This window comes from Vanellus vanellus (assembly GCF_965231255.1).
Source record: "Vanellus vanellus genome assembly, chromosome: 2".
In the NCBI taxonomy this organism is placed as follows: Eukaryota; Metazoa; Chordata; class Aves; order Charadriiformes; family Charadriidae; genus Vanellus; species Vanellus vanellus.
The window spans coordinates 21,206,610-21,222,550 of NC_138906.1; the positions used below are offsets into that span (position 1 = coordinate 21,206,610).

At 37.0% G+C, this 15,941-nt stretch overlaps 1 protein-coding gene across 4 annotated transcripts in view; it reads right to left on the reverse strand.

The window, feature by feature from the left end:
- The window catches only part of MLLT10 (MLLT10 histone lysine methyltransferase DOT1L cofactor), a 136,784-nt gene that overhangs the window by 30,818 nt on the left and 90,025 nt on the right, over positions 1 to 15,941 (reverse strand). For all 4 annotated transcript variants that reach the window (XM_082499296.1, XM_082499295.1, XM_082499294.1 and 1 more), the window contains one exon: positions 9,224 to 9,402. In XM_082499296.1, the coding sequence (XP_082355422.1) occupies positions 9,224 to 9,402 (179 nt within the window). The remainder of the gene's footprint in view (positions 1 to 9,223; positions 9,403 to 15,941) is intronic.

Below are 15,941 nucleotides of genomic sequence, written 5' to 3' on the forward strand. Positions count from 1 at the left end.
TTACTATTGTCTCAGGCAGCTAAATTGAAGTAGTGCTACACTCAGTTCAACGAAGAGGTCAATGTGCCTCAGTTGCCTGGAGACTGATGGTTGCTACAGCAGCACCAGATAAGCCAAGCTAAATAAGCTTCAGCTTGAAGGCAGAAAACATTTATTGCTAGACTGAAACATTGATGCAGTTGTCTCAGCATGCAGCACTGTGCAAAATCATGCAACTGCCGTTCAGAATACCTGTATATTGTTTAAGTCTACACGAAGAGGATCTTAGTGAAGCAAGAGAAAACCACAAAAAGTAAAGATTTTAATTGGGCTAAATACTAGATTACTTGCAACTATGATTCCTTTGTTCTTCTAGTTGAGTCACATGTTAGAAGGAATTTTCCCTCTGGCTGTAAATTCTTCCTCCTTGCTACTCTCCTCCACCCCCACCCCAAAAATCCTCAGTTAGACTGAATGAGAAGAAAATAAGATTTTTACCCGTTTTGCCGAGAAGTAACAAGGAACTAAAACAGCTTTTAAGTGACAAACAAGAAAATTTAGATGGAAAAACCTCTAGTAGCATGGCTCTTTTACATTTTTAATTTTGCAAGACTCTTAAATTTAAGTGGCTGTGACACAAATACAGTTTAGTGGTTTTGGAAGAAAACTCACTCTTTTGCATTAACATCTTGCACTGCAATATCAATTTAGCACTCTTTCCAAATCTACCAGTGCTGGCAATTTCCTGTGGCAATGAGTCCCAAGGATGAGCAACATATTCTATCAAGAATTATTTCTTTTTGTTCTGGATGTGCTGCCTTTTCCTTTTATATCTTTTTCTTAAGTTTTAAGAAGAACTGAGTATTTTCAGCATCCAAACAGTCTGTGATCCATATTGATATTTTACCTTTTACCCAGTGGGTAGGAACCTCTTTAGAGAGATCTTATCATCAAGAGGTGTTTTGATAGTCACATAAAATATGTTAATTGGTTTTCATGTATCCACAGTTTCTATTGATTAGAGAATTCTAGTACGGCAGTGAAGAAATTATTTCCTTTTTCTGGAAGCATGCTGCTTAAACCATGCAATATCATGATCTCCAGGTGTTTTATTATTCTCTTTTTAATTACCACTCATATTAAAGGTAATACAAATCATCTTTAGAAAGACAAATGCAGAAAATATAACCAAACTGACCACAAATTCATAAAACCTGCTACTTCTATGTTGGATCTTAAAAAAAAAAAAAAAAAAAAAACAAACCAAAAAAAACACCAAAACAAACCGAACAGCCAACACCACACACCACTTAACTCTAGATTACATCAAATGAATTAGTATCAGCAAAAGGGCACGACTGGTATGACCTGATGTTATGATCACCAGAGGAAGCATATTTTGGAGAAATTTAATGATACATTAACGTATTGTCATAGCACTGTCTATGCTTTACATAAATGACTTATTTTTAAGTGGGGAGAGGTTTCACCACAAGGCACCCACCCATTACTAGCTGTGCAAATAAGCAGTAGAAATCTATACTATCTGCACTCTGAACTTCGTAAGAGCTACTCTGGCACTCAACATCTCGACTATTTCTATATTAAGAAACAGACTGTAGGAAGTAGCCCGAAAAAATGTAAAAAGAGCTTAAGGGTCTTCCTAAGTCATGGAAATCATCTCTGATTACGTCTAATATAGTTTACTATAATTAGGATAAGTTCTTTTGCATTGCAAGAAAGGATTACTGCTTAAGTAAGTTTGTTGAGATCATTTCAAAGTCTCTAGTTTTAAGTCTTAAGATATTCTGATCCAAAGGTGTCTGCAAGAGTATTACACCAATTTCTTAACTTCAGCCATTACACATGGTTGTGATGTGTACCTTTGGGAGCGAAGCAGGAAGCTCACTTAGCCAAACATCTAATGCAGATTACTTAAGTCTGAGATTGTCACATCTATCACACCCCAATGTCCTAGAACTGAGGGCAATTTGTCTTTTTTCACATATTCATTCTACTCCCCAAAGAAAAGTTCATTAAACATTGACAACTAGTAGACCTGCCATTTTCTAGAGTACCCACAGAGAGGATGGCCCAGAAACTTCCCTTAAATGGACTTACACTTTAGCCTGCCCAGCTCTAGCAAACTTCAAATGCTTAACCTGAAACTTTCCCCCCTTCCTCATGTTTACTTGGAGCTGAATATTTAATTAAAAAAAAAAAAGCAGCAGGAAATAGTGTATGTTTCTCTGAACAAGACTGGGAAACAGAAGGGGATGGCAGAGTATCGTCCTTGACCATACTTACTTTGAGAATATGACATCCATAATTTGAGGCTACAACTGCAAACTCGGCAGCAATACCAATATTGTCCTCTGAAAATGCCCAAATCCCCCTTCTGAAGACTTGCAAAAATCCCTCTCAACTTGAACTTTCAGCAAAGACTACTTGTTGAAGACATACTCCTTAATTCCTTCATAATTCCACCCATTTCAGTAGGTAAAAATAAGATTGCTCCCCAAACTGCTCCTAACTTCTCTTAAGAACTAAGAATAGGGTTCCTCTTTCCTGTATTTTCACTTATTTTCCCGTGGGTGCCAGGAGAGAAAAGAAAAAGGACGAGAAGGTTCCCCTGGTAGCATGCAAAATGATGAGCAGACTTTAACTATGACAAGAAAAAAAAAAAACAAACCACCAAAACAGGGAGCCAAAAATAGTGTAAACTAGTGATGTGGAGAAAGAGCAGGGAACTACAAAGATCCCAAAACAGGGACTAGACTAATTCATAAAGTGAGAAAATAAAAACCACAGGACAGAAGCATCTGAAACATCAGGTGCCCTACATTCAGAATCTGAAAAGATCCCAGAATTCCTGAGCTTTCACATTCCTCTATTGTTAACAAATAACTCCAAATCTATTGAAAAAAAAAAAAAAAAAAAAGCCTTATCTCCCTCTAAAAGCTGGATCAGACAAAGGAGGATAACCACCACTATATGAATGCCAAAGAAAACCCTGCTGTTTTCCTACTGCTCCTAAGGGGAGTAAAGCCAAACGAACTTCAGAGGGGATAATGGCAGTGATTAAGGCAAACTTATTTCACTCAGAATTGCAACTGAGTAGCAGCACCTTCCCAATTATCACATCTCCACCGTGGAGGCAGTGGTTCATTACACTATGTTGAAGTGGACCTATCTATCATGCCACCACAAATAAATCCTCGGCTAAAAAGAGTAACAAACAGCAACTATTCAGTTTCCCTATCCCTGTGCAAACCCTAAGGACTGCTGTTACAGATATTTCTTGTCCTTCTTTCCTTTATTAGCTGTTTCTGTGGCAAAGGAAACACAGTGCATAAAGTAAGGTGGGAACTTAGGAATAAAATAAAACAGAAGCTGCAGAGGAAGAAAAACAGCTTAAAAAAGAAAGCAGAATCCACTAGCAAAACCCATTTTTCTCTCTGTCCTAAGAAAGAGAAAATAATCTTTTGGATTGTATCTGTAAAACAGGTTAGTGACAAGTATGTGCAATATTGCTTCAAACTGCCTCACAGATGTGTTTATTACAGTCACTAAGAGCACAGATACCATGACATGGGAGAAGGAAAAAAAAAGGCACAATTTGATCACATTAAATTTCCAGAATAAGAAGAAATACTAAAAATTTCTGAATAAACTGAGATTGCTTTAATGTGAAGACCATATATTAGAATCATACAATACCTGCACCAAAGAGTCGGTGCCACTACAAATGTTTAAATTAAAAGGCTGTATGTCTTAAAGAAACCACTACATGCCATTTCCACTCCTGATGTACCTTAGATCCCACTAAAAATACTATTGAAATGAGAGTACAAGATACTTAAACACACTTTTTTTTTTTCTTAAAAGGAATACAGTCTGAAAGATGGCTTTAACAATCAATGACTGGAAGAAAACCCAGCCAAAAAACCTTTACTTCCATTTCTGCAGTTTGATCCTGTATTCTGAACGTAGAGATGCCAGAAACAAACAACCACAGAGCACTAGTAGGGTAATTTCACTCATTTAAGTCATCAAAAAGAACAGACAGCTTCAACCAATTTCAATCTCAATCTTGACCAAAGTAGCAAACATTTCATTATAAAACACTACATCTAAGTCAAAAAAAAAAAAAAAAAAATCTAACAACCACCATTTCCTGAGAAAGCAGAAAACAAATCCCGCCGTACTATACCAAAAGATAGAGGCACCCAGGTCACTTCTTTTTTTATGACCATATATTAATCACTAAGACTAACTTGTCAGAAAGACCAATACAGCAAACTGTTACAGAACAACACACCAGACTGACAAACATTTCTGCTATGATTATGAAACACAAGGAAAACTTTGAGATAAAAACTCAGCACAGGACCTTGGAGTGGTACAACTTGTGACTTGGCTTAACAGGGAAAAAGTAAGATACTATTCAAAATGCAAATGCAAAAAAGTTATTTTTGTCAACAACAGAGCACAAATTAATATTCATGCAAAAGTTAAAGGCATGCTTCTGAGAGAAAAGACAGTCATTTGGGATATAGTAATTTGCTGTTACATGCAAAACAGGCAGTACCGACAAACATGCCAAGAGGACTAATTCAAGAAAACCAAGAGCAAAAGTGTGAGCTGTACCTTCTTTCCTGTATCCCTTTTTTCCTATATTCTTGCAATTGTTAAATGCATTGGTATGCTAATAAAGCCTCACTGAATTAAGCAGTGTAACCTATCTGAGGCTACGCTCAAGACACATAAAAAAGAGAAATAGGATGCAAAAAAAATCTGCATTTGCAGCAAGTGGCATTTTTACTAGACCACTGATTCCCACCTGGTGAGGAACACCAGCATTTAAATTCAGTTATGGCACAGCATGGAACACAAGCTAATAATCTCTTCTGGATTTATTAGATTGGAATAAAAATTATGAGTGGCATGAGGGAGAAGAAAATGAGACACAAAAGAAAAGGTGATTGCAACAAGGCCCATACTGTGTTTTTGTCTTACAAACAAACAAACAAAAACCACAGTATGGGAACTATCATACTAAACAATAGAATGAAAGAATCAAAATCCAGGATTTTCAAGTTGTTGGGGTTTTTTAAGCTTTGAAATCAGCATTGTTTAGTTGTGTAGTTTTATATGGGCATAGCAGTTACTAAAAAATAGCAAAAGGCACAGTAGTATTACTTAATTTTCTCACTTTAGGAGATTTGCTTTCAATTGCCTGCAGGTTTTCTTAATACTATGACCAAATTTTCTGTATTAGACGTCTATCATAACCTCCTAATCAAAATAGTTCAGCCAATTTTGGGACTAATCCAATGGAAATATATTTTTTCCAAGACCTTCTCTTTAGAATTTCTTAACACCCTTGCTTAAAAAAAAAAAAATATCTAATTGACAAATTTATGATGTCCCCAAAATCATAATTACAAATGCCCCATAGGTATGTAAGAAAAAACAGCTGACATCTTAGAGGAGTGCACCCTAGCAGCACACATCTTTGAGGCTATTCCCATTTTTAGTACTATTCCAATTGCACGTCTGCAATCCTGAACAAACAGCTGAGCAACCAAGGTTTGGGCATACTTGCTCTCTTAACTAATAGTTTAAATAAAACCTATTTTACTTTTTATCTGCTATAGAGGCACAAGCATAGCTTAACTTATAACCACTGTATGTACACATAGGATCTTGGTTGGTTTTCATTTAATTAGAATGCTACACAAAAAATACATTAGCACACCGTTATTTGAAGACTTTCATGGTGAAGAGGTGGGTAAACACTGAGAATACATCCCCAAGAGCCCAGCAAGCAGACACAGCACACTAATAAAACTTCGCAGAACTAAGTAGGTAAACCCTAATCCTTGAAGTATAAGCAGTCATTTATGATAACTGCATGAAAAAAAAATAATGGTTGTCTTGAACTGGAGAACAACTGCATGGTGAAATAGGCACTCTTAACTGAGTCTCTTCAAACACTAGGTAAGGACCTCATGAACTGAAACTGAAAAAGACTCCCAGAGTCCAGGAAAAACAAAGGCACGTTACAGGTGGTTGTCATGATTTAGTATGAATCAAAGACACTTTCAGCAGGGAGACCTGCTTGGTATTTTCAAGTCTTTGAAAGTTGGGAAAAAGCATCTAATCTGCTTGGTGCAATCACAGAAGTACCACTAATCCTAAACCTCAACCAGGACATGAAAGCACTTAATATTTTAAAATTCTCAATAGACATCCACCTTCTTTATCCTCCACACTAGAACATACTCTGTAAACTCATTTTCCCCATGAATGAGGAAGAACTGTGTCCACGGACCTTAAAAGCCAACTGATTGTTCACCTCTTGCCACTACAGCTTCTTTGTAGAAAGTTTCCCTCAAAACTGATTAATTAGCAGGGTAAACAAACAAACAAAACAAACCCAGAAAGGTGACAGTTAAAGCAATTCAGCCTCAACTGGAAATGTCCACTGCCTACCTGCTGGATGTTACTGGATGCCAGACAAAAAGGAAAAGTGCCGGTCCAACTGCAAATGGTGAAGACAGGGAATACAGAAGGGAAAAAAGTTTGGGATAATAAAGACAGGTGCCTTGGTTGTAGAGCATAACTTAGAGACATGTCATGCTACACAGCTTATCTGTGGCATGATGTTTAGCTTAAATATCAATGCCTGTATAATGGTTCAGATGATGGAAGGACCAAGTTCAAATTTATGCATCAACACCACCGATACAAGAAAAAACGAAGGTTATGCCTTTACCAATTTCCAACTGGCAGACACTAGGTACCAAAGTATACTCCTAAAATCACTGAAGCAGCATAGGACTTCATTAATTCTCTGTGCAAACACAGGAGTTCCCTTTTAAGGCTGTCAACCAAAACTTCTCGCCATTTGAACTTCCCTTTATAGTTCAGAACCAAAAGACTCGTTAAATGGTAGTAGCTGTGAGTAAGATCCTGACAAGTAAATGTATGACCACTTGAAGACAAGTTAGGTACTGAGGTAAGACACATGACTCCGGGGAGGTACGGGGGGGACACACAACATGGGGACGACAACTAATAAAAAAAAAAATCCCAATACGTCCCAAAAAAACAAAGCCAAAGGAAAGACATGAATTTTAGGCACTTAACCTACGGAGGGCTCTCTCGTTCAGCTCAACACTAGGAGAAAGTGCATCTCCTAAGGTATACTTCACCTTTTTGTGACAACATGAGGAAAAGAAATATACTACAGTATTTCTGTTCCTGCCTGCTAAATACAGGCTCTTTCCTATTGCTTTTTGAATCCTTTTTATCTTCCAAAAGAGTTGAACAAATAGAAGTGATGGTGTACAATGCACAATTCTTGCTTACTTATCTTTTCCATGTCATTCATGATTTTATAGCTCTTTGTCTTATCCCATCTCAGTGTCTCTTTTTCAGGCCAAGAGTCCCACACTATTTACTTATTCCTTATAAAGATGCTGTTCCTTGCCATTGTTCACTACCATGGCTCTTCTTGTACCTGTTTTCATATCTACTGTATCTATTTTGAATAGAAACTGCCTTTTCCCTTTAACACAAATTTCATTTGCCCTCTTACTATTTTGTCAACGTAGGCTGGTAAGGTTTTTCAGCCATTTGTGACAGCTCATTGCAAACCCTAGCATAATCAGCAAACTTGGCTTCTGTTCCTCCCCCTTTTCCTAGATCATTTATGAATGCATTGAGCTGTACAAAAAGCCATAATGCTGATCTTTCCAAGACTCTGATGGTAAACCTCTTCACTGTGAAAACTGAACATCTACTTGTTTGGGTTTTTTCAAATCTTTTAATCTGCTACAAAACTATGACACAACCTCTCCCCTTATCTCCAGACTCCTCAATCTAAGTGTCTTCAGTGAGTTACATTGTGTAATACTTTTCGGGAATTTAAGAAAAAACAAACCAACCTCCAATTGGTTGTGATTTCCCTTCACAAAAGCTACATTGGCTCCTCACCAAAGCATTGTAATTTAAATTCATTTCTTTAAAATAGTTTCTATCAATTTGTGCAACAGAGAGGTCACCCAATTTTGCATGAAACTGGCCAACAGGTCCCAAAGTTACAAGACAGAAGTCACACAGACACACTGGCATAATGCAAGCCTTATTTCTTTAGGAAACCAGTCCAGAAGAATTACGTAAAAATACAACTGCCACCTATAACAACAAAGTGTTATTTGATATTGAAATGTATTCTATGTTGGCCTGCATGCAGTATTTGTGCTACACATATACTATACACAAACGTATGTACACATACACACACACACACACATATAAGTATGTACATATTAAGCTTGATTTTAATTCTTCAGGTTTATATCCACGACCTTAAATCACTGTAGACTCTACGAAAGTTGCTGGTTTGTATGCACACAAAAAAAGACATATTGATACATTCACTGTAAAACAGATTCCCATCAGAAAATGTAAAATACAAGAAACACAAAGTATAAAAACATTGTATCCAGTACAGTATTCCTTCATACTTATACTCTCACCATGGTGTCTCTCTACAACTATAACTTCATACTCTTTTACTTTGATAAATGCAATCTTGCCCAACTTAAATTCATACAAAATACTATCATAAAGGTATTTTTTCCGGTTCATTACTTTGACTATGTCACCCTTCTGCACTCCTCCAGTGCCTCCCTTATCCCTTCATCATGAAACACGAATTACATATCTTCATTTGTATGACCTTTCAAATCCAAAACTGTAGCATATATGTCAACTTTCATTTGATATCATGAGGTCAGTCTTGGCCACCTCTTTTCCAGGGCTGGCCTTAGTTGTCCATTTGTCAAACCTCCCAAATAAAACCCTCTGTTCTTTACCTGATACTAGCATTTCTGCATGAAATATATAAAACTTTACACTTTTTCCTCTTTTAAATCCTTTCTTAAAACATTGTTCTGATAACAGGTATCAGTTAGAGCCCCAATGGTTTGTAAGCAGCATTTACGCTACCAGTCATAACATAATCATTATTACTACACACTTCCACAGACCATTTTTAAAAATCTGTGTGCTCTATAAAGATGGGACTATGTAATATTATGGAGAACTTCTAGTCACTGTAACATTTTCACAACAAATACTATTTTCCCAACAAATTATTGTTTCTTTTAAACATTGAAAATAAGCAGGTCAATAACATGGTTTGCTATCTTAAACTCTTGCGATAGTTTACCTGAGTTGCAGCAACAACAGTAGTTATAGAAGGCGCAGTTGAAGGTGATAGAGCTCCCACTTGCTGCAAGTGGCTTGAAGCCTGCTGAGGTAAATGAGAACTGGAAACGGGAGTGCTAGATCCTGAGCCAGATACTGCATTTGGAAATGATACTGCTACATCATTGCTGCTAAAAATACCTGAAAAAAATTACAAAAACAATTACATGCATCTCTCTCTCCCCCTCCCTCTGTTTTCTAGTAACCGTGTAAATACGCATTAGCAAATTAATAAAGACAAACAAGATCACTTAATACATAATGCAGACAGTTTCTGTGTTGCAATTCTAACCATGCTGATTGATAAAAGTGCTCTCATCATTTGACATTCTACAGTTCAGGGCACACAGATTGATTCAGTTCTAAGTTTTTGCAGAACATGTGTGATAAATATCTATGTGCATTACAAACTGCTCAAATATTAACAGTAGCAGAATTTTTGCTAAAATGCCTGCCTTCAACTGAGTCTGCTATCAGCATTTGTTCTTTCAATAAATTACTGTAGAAGTTAAAGTACATAAAGAATGAAGTATTGTGCTATATAACTGAACATACACAATGCAATTGGAAAAATACTTTTTAACTTTAAAGTAAAATGTTTCTGAACAACATACATTTGTCCAAAACTGTAATTTTGGCAACAAAGGATTGTTTGCATATTTTCAAAAAAATACTGACAGCAAGTCTGAGGACAAAGTACTCAGCTTTGCTGGTAGAACTGGTGGTATTTCGTTTATTCACAAACTAAAACTCCATCCGTGATCTAAGAATGCTTGACTAACATTTCTGCTAGAATAAGCAACAAGTAAATGACTAAACATGTTAACATTAGTCAGACTTGTACGTTAGCAATTTAAATAGGAAGAGTTCACACCCCTCTGTGAAGCCATTACTTCTGTTCATCTACATGCAGGGTAAAGTTCATTATATAGGTTGGGGAAAAACCCTACTGACCAGAAGCCCAGGACAAGAAGTAGTACCTGTCTATGAAACTGTTAGGCTCCACGTGCATTAGATAAGTGAGCTGTCAGCTGGCCAAGGAATATCAAGCATGGTAGCACTGAACTGCAGTTAGAGGAAGAGTGCCACAGGGAGTAAACAGAAGTAGAATGAACATGGTTAGATCAAAAAAAGCAACAGAACTGAAATGCCAGTTAGAAGGCAAAGGGTGGAGCTAGTTTGTCGCTCATACAAATAATGATTTGAAGAAGGCAGTGACAATAAGAAGATACGCAACGTTAAAACACCACTCGCCACCCAGCAATCCCTCTGAGCACAGGCAGTCAAGGGAGACTAACATTATCCAAACCCACACATAATATGCAAACACCGATGCATCGTAAATTCCTTGTCCCTGTTAACTGTCAAGGCAAATGGAAGAAAAAACCAGCCAGACCCAGTAGAGAAAGAAGATGTGAAAAAACAGCTGAAGGCACATTCCGACGACACTTTTTTCCTGCCTAACTGAGGTTAGTGACTTCTTGTCATCTTCTCCCCAGCCTCTTCACCATAGCGCAATTCCATAACTGCTCTGCTTTTTTACTGACCTTAGTATCTTTTTCCATTTAGCACACCTTCCTGGGTCATCTTCCTCCACTTTTTTTTGTCACCATCCCAAAAACCTACACTTATGGCATTACGAGCAGTTAAGATCCTTTAAGTGTTCACTTCGTTATGACCTTTCTGCAATTATATTCTCCTCATCTAACTAGACAGTAAATTCTAGGGATCCTGCTTCTAGATTTCTCCCTACGCACCACCAAAATGAACATTATTAACAAACAGCCTTGCTACCGAGTCTACTCTTAAATGCGACATAATTACAACCACAAAACCACAAATATACTCCAGGTCCTCAAAAGATATTTTTTTTTTTAAATCTGCTTTCAATCATAGATTTCAAATTAAGAAAAAAGGATGAGATTTTTGACCCTATGTATTTTGAATGCACTGAAGTAATTAAACATACAAAAATTCTTGAAAAATATTATATTCTCATGCAATTACCTGGCTCCAGGAATCATTTTTACCCTTAAAAGCATAAAAATAATGAAATATCACAACACTTATGATTTGATCATAAGAGCTCATCACCACTCTCGTAAAACATCAATGATAATGAGTGGAGAAAACAAAATTTCCAGCGAAAGTCAAATAGTAAAAGAGAAAGTTATTTTGCCAGAAAGGTTAAAAAACAACAGCAAAATTTTAAAGCTACTGTAGATTTTTTTTCTTAATTTTCCAAAAATCTTACTTATTTAATAACTGCAGAGTTTCTGCTGTTTCTATTTTAATGATAAGGTTTATTCTTCATCTTTAAAATAAAATTCTGGAAGACAAGGAGATCGTTATGAAATCACAGGTGAAAACTACTTCAAAAGAAAGACAAGCAGTAAACTAAATTGCCAGTGGAATGAGGAAAGCTATTATTTGTTGCTAATAGTAGTAGTACTAAAAACACTCACTATTTGTTGCTGTTGCAAAATACAGGACAAATATGACCTATCTGCACACCCTGTTTGGGCTAAGTATCTCCATTTGGCAATACCTTACTTAATATGTAAAGTACATGCACCTTCTGGAACTACTCATGCGACCAAGATATCACCCCATGCAAGCACTCAAATAGGAACTGTATGCTGAGCATATAAATAAATCCTTGATTTTCACACCATTTTGAAAATACCTGTATAAAAACTAGGTGCATATCATATTAGAAAACCAAGAAAGTACACATTTTAAGTGCCTCAAACATATCAAGTGGTCCTTTTGGGGTTTTGGGAGAGATAAATCACTTTCTGGATCAGGATGGAATAATAACAAAAGCCTGAACAAATCACTATAAACCACATTAATGTTTAAAACAAACAAACCACCTTGAAGTCCTTCCCATATTACTGAAAAGCCAAATAACTATACAGCTTGTGATGAATGGCACTGTCCAATTTGCCAGAGGCATAAACAGCATGGTTAAATACAATCTTCAACATTTCAAACAGAACACAGCTCTGCAACTGCAGGTGGAAATGGACATGTAACACTGTTCAGATAAAGTTCGACTGTGCTTAACACTGCTAAAACAGCTGAAGAACATGGTTTCAGGTTCTGGCAGACAAAATGCATGTAGAGCCTGCACTGCTGGAGTGAAAGGCTTCACAACAAGACAACCGCAAAAAAAAAAAAAAAAAAAAAACCAAAAAAAACCAAACACACAAACATCTCTGGACAACAAATAATTGTCTATTTAGCACAGAAGGGTAGTACTATAGAGCAGGGAACACATCAGATTACGCAGATTGGAAAAATCTGTATTCCTTTTGCTGACAATCAATGATGAAATAGATAATGGAGGAAATAAAAGAACCTCAAGAATGGTGAAAAACAAAATAGCCTCAAGTCAGAACTAGCTGTGCAGCAACAGATACCAAGTGGCACACAGAACAATTTTAGTGATTTTATCCAAAATCTGAAAAGTAAGTAGTTCCATGAGCAGAAGAATTAACAAAACAGATTAAATTCTGCCTTTCAACAGTATTGCATCTCACAGATTACATCAATACACTAAGCTTTCCCAGCACAATTTCTGTACCTAGCTACAAAACCCCCAGTTCTTTTTATTTTCTAGTACTACAACCCCCTATGTCATTCAACTCCTTTACATTCCCGTCCTATGCTGGTGATTGCCTAGTTCAGCAAGAGACAAAAGCAGGCTGTGGTTACTCTTGTAGCTGTATACTGTCCATCCCTATTACAGGAACTTACATGTTTTAGACTTCTTTATCAAGTTTGCTTGAAATTGGACAACAGGCTCAACTCTTACTGTGAGCCAAAAATCAAGAGAGACAACACAAACTGCTTCCTTAGGAAGCTAGGAAAATGTTCTCCCTACCATAAAGCTGTATTTTCTTTTTTAAGTCAGTAACTCAAAACTCTTGCAACAATTGTGAAAAGAAGAAGTCATTTGATATAACTATCATAGGTTGCAGATCCTAGCATTTTGCCAAAACTTAAGGAATAAGCAGAATCTGGTCAAAGAGGTTTCTTCAAAAATGTAAACTTGCAACGCCACAGAAGTTGCACAGAACTACAGAACCTTACTACTTGAGGGAGGACAGATAGACACAGGGCAGGGGCGCAGGGACAACAACCTCAAAGGGACCTGCAGCAGAATTCACAGAAATAAAAGGAAATTTTAAGTTATATGAACAAGAACTTTTTTACAAAAACTGAAGCTATGGACATGTTTTCAGTAACTTCACCTCCTGTGGTGATCTCAAGAAGTCTTCCCTAAAACCATGACTTTTTATACAGACCAAAATGAAACATTGCCTTTAAATGAAGCAGTCCATTAATTAGTAACTAAACATGTAGAAAAATTGATTAAGTTTAGTTACACAAGAAAGAACATGTTCTATTCCAGTAGAATGTTAATAGTGGAAAAAATATCCCACTATTTGTTATTTTGTAATACCGACATAAGCTAAAGTGAATCTAATGCTAAACACAATCAAATAAAAACAGCTTATTGTTACACACTTGCCTAAAAAGAGAAGAAAGTCCTACTTGAAACTGCCAAACAAGCAACAATATTTCATTTCATCTGACATAATGAAACTATAGCTTGGATGCTAGGGCCAACCTGTTTTCTTCATGAAGAAATTTAAAACCTAAGAATCAAATAATCAAGCTGTTTTCCTGCTGCTGATGCGCAGTGGTAGATGTTCACTTTGAGATAGGTTTCTACAAAATTCTGCAGTAGCAGTTCTAGAAGCGCATGGAAATGATAGTTACTGATCTGCAACATGAAAATAAGCCCGCATTTCCCTCCCTTTCAGTGACTGGGGGTCCTTTTTTGATGGAGGCATAGCAGCCTCTGTCACAGATGAAGTCAATGCCCTCCTTTCGCGAAGGGTGTTCTGTGCTCTCTCCATGATGAGGCAGAAGGAAAAAAGCTCCCAGACTCAAAGTACCCAAAGAATACACACTGCTGGCAGTGGATGGAAGAAGGGAAGATAAAAATACAGGTATATGTGTTTTCAAAATGGAACAACAGTTCTAGTTTCATACCTATTGAGAGAAGGCAGACTGTCTCAGTGATCTAAGAACGAGGTCATACCATCTGAAGTCTGTCAAAATCCTTGACAGCTCAGCTAGCAAAAGATGTTTAGGTCAATCTCTTTTGCCTGCTCCCATTCCTATGCTCATGATCTCAACTGTACAGTTATCTACAGTCACTCAGAAATGTATTCAATAACGGGGCGGAGAGCGAAGGATCAGAACTGATCTGTGCAGCTACCAAAATGGTCTAGTCCTCTGTTCAGCTAGTCCTACTTGCTATAGTGAAGAATGTTATTTTATACTTGATCCCACATTCATTAATGACCACAGCAGTGTTACAGAACTCACTCTTCAATAAACTGTAACAGTGAGGAATACATACACCAGATAACCAACATGAACCAACACATTGCTTAAACCAAGCTCAGTCAGTATACAGTCCTCCATTAGACTTGTATTGACACAGGTAGGCTTAAGATTTCAAAACTACCTAAAACACTGTCAGAAAGGTTACAGCTTCCTGGTGCAGAGTGTGCCTGCTCACACTTTGAATTAATCCAAGCTGCTACAGGTCTTACACTGCAGTCCTCCACTGCAGAAGGGCTCAAACCCACGTTTTTCATAGCCCAGCCAAGGTGAATTTGCTCTCTGAGAGGTCTGAACACATCACAAGGAAAATGATGAATGACACGCTTGACTACTGTCACAGTTTAGACAGGGCTGGCCACTAAACAAATGACAGATGCTCTCTATTAGCCCCTCTTCCTTCCCACAAGAGGAAGGGAGAGAGACCTACGAGTTGGAGAAAAAACAACTAAAACAGCTTTAATGAAATATTAACAATAAAAAGAAAAAAATAATATTCGTAAGAAAATAATGAAATATATACAAAACCAATATCGAGCTCCCAGGATGACAATCACATCACCAGCTGGTTGCCTGAAGTGCTGAAAGACTACACATAGCTGTCATTAGCAACAACTAAAACTTTAAATTGGTATTCTAGAAACTCATGGACAGGAAGTTATACTTGAGGTTGTAATATCTGACAACTCAACAAAACATTCCATTATTCAATACTCTGAAAAAAATGGGCATAAGGGAACTACTTCAGGACAACTTTCTAATTCACCCTTCTCTTGTTTTTCCTTTTTTAAATGTATCTGGTTTAGCTGAGCGCTACTGTCCCCATGCTTCAATTCAAAGATGCCTTTTTATCAACACTGTAAATAGTCTACCCAAGTTGGGCTAGATTCAAAAATTTTAATTAATTCATGCTCAGTTTAGATTCTGTCTAGTTTAGGTTATCTTGTTAAAAAAATCATACCATATATATTAAGTTTTGCCTGCACTGATGTGGAGGCCAAGGCTACAGAACTGAAAACTTTCTTTGGAAATGGTGGCTTCTAAAGCCTACCACAGTGGTAGGACTGGCACGATGGATGTCTGTTCTGTGCTCCAACCCTCCTCACTGCAACCCACAAACTAGCATAAAACACAAACCTGAAAACAGGAACAGGAGTAAGAAATAAAACAGACAGAAGGAGCAAGAACAGAAGTAGCTACAGAAAGGCTACAACCAACCACCACAATTTAAAGCTACCTCCAAAATAAAATTCTAA